The sequence below is a fragment of the Cyclopterus lumpus genome, chromosome 17 (genome assembly GCF_009769545.1).
Source record: "Cyclopterus lumpus isolate fCycLum1 chromosome 17, fCycLum1.pri, whole genome shotgun sequence".
In the NCBI taxonomy this organism is placed as follows: domain Eukaryota; kingdom Metazoa; phylum Chordata; class Actinopteri; order Perciformes; family Cyclopteridae; genus Cyclopterus; species Cyclopterus lumpus.
In genome coordinates this window covers 9,992,947-9,997,758 of record NC_046982.1, presented here as the reverse complement: position 1 = coordinate 9,997,758, position 4,812 = coordinate 9,992,947, and the positions used below count along the sequence as shown (strand labels likewise).

The 4,812-nt window shown below is 40.3% G+C and overlaps 1 protein-coding gene across 1 annotated transcript; it reads right to left on the bottom strand.

The window, feature by feature from the left end:
* Positions 1-516: 516 nt before the first annotated feature.
* Positions 517-3,599, bottom strand: map2k2b (mitogen-activated protein kinase kinase 2b). Its single transcript, XM_034555915.1, is given in 16 exon segments — positions 517-627; positions 849-895; positions 978-1,002; positions 1,004-1,039; positions 1,141-1,199; positions 1,491-1,625; positions 1,628-1,768; positions 2,014-2,039; positions 2,041-2,063; positions 2,396-2,427; positions 2,430-2,466; positions 3,038-3,175; positions 3,272-3,314; positions 3,316-3,392; positions 3,394-3,436; positions 3,511-3,599. Coding segments are annotated over 16 exon segments (1,062 nt in total).
* Between the last annotated feature and the right edge of the window lie 1,213 nt (positions 3,600-4,812).

Below are 4,812 nucleotides of genomic sequence, written 5' to 3'. Positions count from 1 at the left end.
GGCGCTAATCTGAAGCTAATGGTAACACAATAAAATGAGGATGCTGCATTAACAACCCTGACCTACAGAGGAAACAGAGAGTACATTTACCTCTAGACAATAGTAACACGCCAAATGCAAAAAACATCCCAGACTCAATCATCTTTTGCTAACACAGACACACCTGTGGTCATAACCTGAGGTCAAAAGTTACATTTATTTAATAAAATAAACACGTTTCTGCATTTCAAAATGTGTTTGCATTGCACGTATAAAAACAAATTGATATACATCTGCCAGTACACATGTACGGATGCATAACCATGATTGTGGTAACTGGGCTTTACACGTGCTTGTAGATACTGTGTCTTTCCTGGCTTACTTGTCAGTACAGTTAATTTGAGATGAATAGATGGAGACTTCAGGAGGTTCACCTGAGGGAGGACATCGCAAACAGGGTGTGTATGTGGGAGTAAGGTTTTAGGCAGCAGCTTCTCCATGTGTTTACATGTAGAGACAGTGCATGAGTGTGTGTGTTCAGTCTGCAGTGCGCGTTGGACTGCTAGGTTGGTTCAGCCCCATGGTTTTACAAAGCCACCCAGCAAAGTCTACCTGCGCCACCTCAGACCGCTTGATAAACATTTGGTTCTGCAACAAAACATACAATCAATACAAATAACGTACTGGATATTAAAAACTCATTCATATAACACAGCAACGTTTTCTGCTGGTGACTCACTTTTAAGTGTGTGAAAATATAACATTTGCCCTGACAAAATGTAAGAGTTTAACCCCAGTTTGTGATCTAGACCTTGAATCAGTCATTGCCCAATTCAAAGAAAAATGTAATAATTTCAAAATTCACTCACCGTCAACATATTCAAGTCAGCCCTGTCTGCTGGATTTTCGACGAGACGGAAAGTTACTTTTTCAGGGATGTATTATGTGTATGTGAAAAGGGCAAATTAACAGTTTTCACACTTAAACGTTGTCTCACCACTTTGTCACAAAGTCCTGGAAATCAGGAGGTAAAGACACCATGTGGTAGTTTGGGAGGAGGCTGAAATACAGGAGAAAGTTGAATGAACATGACTAATTGTGTAAGGATGACAGTAAATACTTTAGAGAAACAGAACAGTTTCTAGATGTTCTTTGGAAAACCTCTTAGATTCTTACTATGTAGTCTAATCGTGCAAAGATGGCCATGGCAAAAGCATGACCTGGAAAAAGAGCTGGGGTAAACTGTGTTTTATATATAATATTTCAAGTAAGACTGCTGTAAAAACAAAATGTTATCAGCCTAAATTACACATTCGAGCTTCAACAAAATCCTGATTGTCATAAAGATTGAGTACATGGAATATTATACAGACTGGCCAGGTTGGTAAACCTTAGTGCTTAATTTACTTAGGTTGCATTACTTCTCATGCTGCCACCTAGAGCTGCATGAATACAAAGTTACCTACTGTAATTAAAAATAACCATTTTACACAGCGGTGTGCGTTGCTCACCGCTGACAGGTCTACCTGATGGTCGGAGTCTGGGTGAAGTGCTGAGCGTCTCTCCTTCACCACCATTCAAGATGGGACATCTAAATATGGCCTCCAGTTCTTTAGCATCTGGAGGAGGGATGGGAAGCGTTCCATTGACAACTCCAAAAGAGACAGCCCCATACTCCACACATCTGACTGCACAGAATAGTGGGTTCCCTGCAACCTCTCAGGCTATACAGCAAACACGAAAAACACTCCCCCCTGCGAGCTCACTAGCATGTTAGAAGGCTTCACATCTGGGGGTAAAAAAAAAGGTATTAAAAAAACATTACCCGACTGGATATGTACAACAGAATGCAATACAAAGTGACTATCTTTACCAACCATCGTACAAACTACAACCCTAATATGAATATAAAAGGTTGAGATTTAGATTTGTATTCTCTTTGGCATGTGACAAAATACAATGCACTTTGATAATGTGTATTATGCCTTACAGAGGAAATACAATAATCAGTAATTAACCCCTTGAAACTAGTACCTCCATGCATGATTTTATGTTTTTCTTAGGTGCACAAGGCCTCTCAAAACCTGTTTTGAAAAGGGGAGACATTAAGAAACGCTTCCAATTGTCTTTGAAGACCCTCTAAATTGGAAAGTACTTATTGACTTGAGTAATAAGTCATAAATAACCGTAATATAAAAATAACAGTTAGAAACAAGCATTAAAACGCTTCCAGGCCCATGGTGTGTGTGTTTTTATATCAAGGTCACAGTAAACAGAAAGAGCGAGTGATAAGAATACGACATTTCTTGATTGTTTAAGTGTTGATGAAATGTTTTTTTATTTAAACTAACCACTGTAATGCCAATAATGTAATACCATGTAACATTACAAATGTAGAAGATAATCATACACTCACAGCAATGCTGACTTTGCACAGAATCTCTTCCTTTTTGCTTCTTTCAGCACCTGGTCCAGAGATCCATCGTCCTGCACAAGAGAGCGAGACAACAAAGAATATAACGGGTCATAAAACAAATCTATAAAAAGCACATGCTGTCTAAAAGGGTATTCCAAAGGATCACATCTTTCCCGTTATTGTTATGTATTATTACTGAATAAGCACAGGATTTCTGTGGGACATATACATGTCCGATACAGTAATTGTATTTCGCGATTTTCACAATAAATTAGTTTTACATTTGACCATAAAAAATAAAAAACACACTCCACATAATTTAAATTTACATGTAATCATTCTGCAAATGTTTTTGTCTAATGCACACGAGTTAGGTACAATCCAACTGCAGTAGATCAAGGAGAATTTGAAATTAGCATTTTAAAGTTTATCGTTTGTTTTATATTTACTTAAACATGGGATTCTAGGAGCCATCGTCAGTTAAAGGTGTTCTGTACCTGACCTTCAGTAGGGGTACATAAGATAATAACAATGTGCAAAGGGGCAAAAGAAGATAATATCCCTTTGGGGATGAGTTGGTCAATACAGAAATACACTTAATACCTTAAACTGCTACCCACACACAGTCACTTCCTTTCTCACCATGTGCTCCATGGAGACGCTGATCTCTCCATCACTATGAAACGCATCATAGAAGCCCACAATGTAGGGAGAGTTACATTCATGCAGCACCTGGATGATCTGGTTTCTGATTGCAGGTTTAATTTCAAGATGAATAAGCTGAAAGCAGAAAAGAGGTTCAGCATTACTTTTTTTGTACAGTAACAGAAACTTGATCACATTCATATCATATATATAGTATAATGTGTAGCTCACCTTCCTGGCCATGATCATTCCTGAAGATTTGTGGCATTCCTTTGACAACTCCGCCATTGCCTGCACCCAGCTCACAGACATGATGGAAGTCCTCACCCACCTTGGCCTTTTGGGTAAGAAAAAGCTTCTAACCTTTTCCTCTGTTGTTCATCCAGCTCCAAGCCTCTCTAGCATATTTCACAAACGACTGAAATATTTAGTTTATATAGTATATCGGTGTGATCAGTGGAATAATTTACTCAGACACAACATCGTTGTTGGTGGAGGTGGGAAACCCATCACCAGCAGGAGCAATGTTTAAGGGCACAGGTGTCTTTTTATGAGCCATGTTCACTTTTGGATAAACTATGGGTTTAAGTTTTCTCTGGGTTACAACTGATAATTTACTCATCTCAACCGGAGCTTTCTGAGCTGGAAATGACTGATAAGTGAAATTATTTGTGATTAAGATCAAATTTGCTTTCCTTACAAATGTTTGGCTAAATGGTTAAATAGCAAAACAGATATCATGTAGATGCTATCTGGACTCCTTTAAGGGAACTGTCACGTATTAGGTGGGACCGTTAACAAAGGTAAATGTGACCAATAACACAAGTATCGGGCTCAACATTTGAAGCTTTGCTTTAAACTCATCTTAAAAGATCAGTCTCCAATTCAAAATACTGTAATGAGCAAATACTAAAAACAGTGAGACATGACAACACTCACTCCCCTCTAAACTAGATTATAGTAACGTGGTGTAGTTGTCTCTTCCACTGGTAAACATGATAACTAGCAGTATGGTTGCACTAAAGGGAAATATGAGTTTTAACTACAGCTACAACCACAGCCATCAATAGCAGCACATCACGTGAGCCCGCTGCTTCGCCTGCTGCATGGCGATAGCACCACATGCACCACATGTAACGCTAGCTGATAGCAGGCGACTGTTTCCCTGCGGACGCGGTGACCGTGTTGTGTCCCCGCCCGGTCCTTTACGTCAGAAACACCAGCCTAACGAGGCTGTGGTGTCCGACTAGGATTATCCTGGCCATTTATTTGGTCTTCTAGCGGGTCGCTGCAGACAGACAGACACCGTACAGTATCAGCAGCAGCGATGGGGGTCCAGGCGCAGCAGGACAGGGGCCGACCAGCAGCAACACACTCGGCCTCTGATTGGCAGAGACAGAGCAGCGCTGGCAGCCATAGCTTTTTTGCACATGGGAGAAGTTCGCCTTCGAGGCTTTCTGCCAGAAATGTAATTAGGTTTGGGCAACACGCGTACATAGTTAGGTTTAGGAAAACATCACGATCTGGCAGAAAGCCCTGAAGGCAACCTTGTGCTCGTTTGTTTGTCTAAGCGTCTTGTGAAAAACGCAGGGAAATGAGATTATGTCGTGGCCAAACTCTTCTCACAATGAATAAAACAAATGTACAACTAGAATCATCTTTAGCCTATGTTCCACGCATGTATTATGTTATAGCTTTGCAATATGTGCTGTTAGGCCCTTAACGACACCAGCCACTACCTACTGCTCTGTGTATGGTGAATGAGCCGTGTT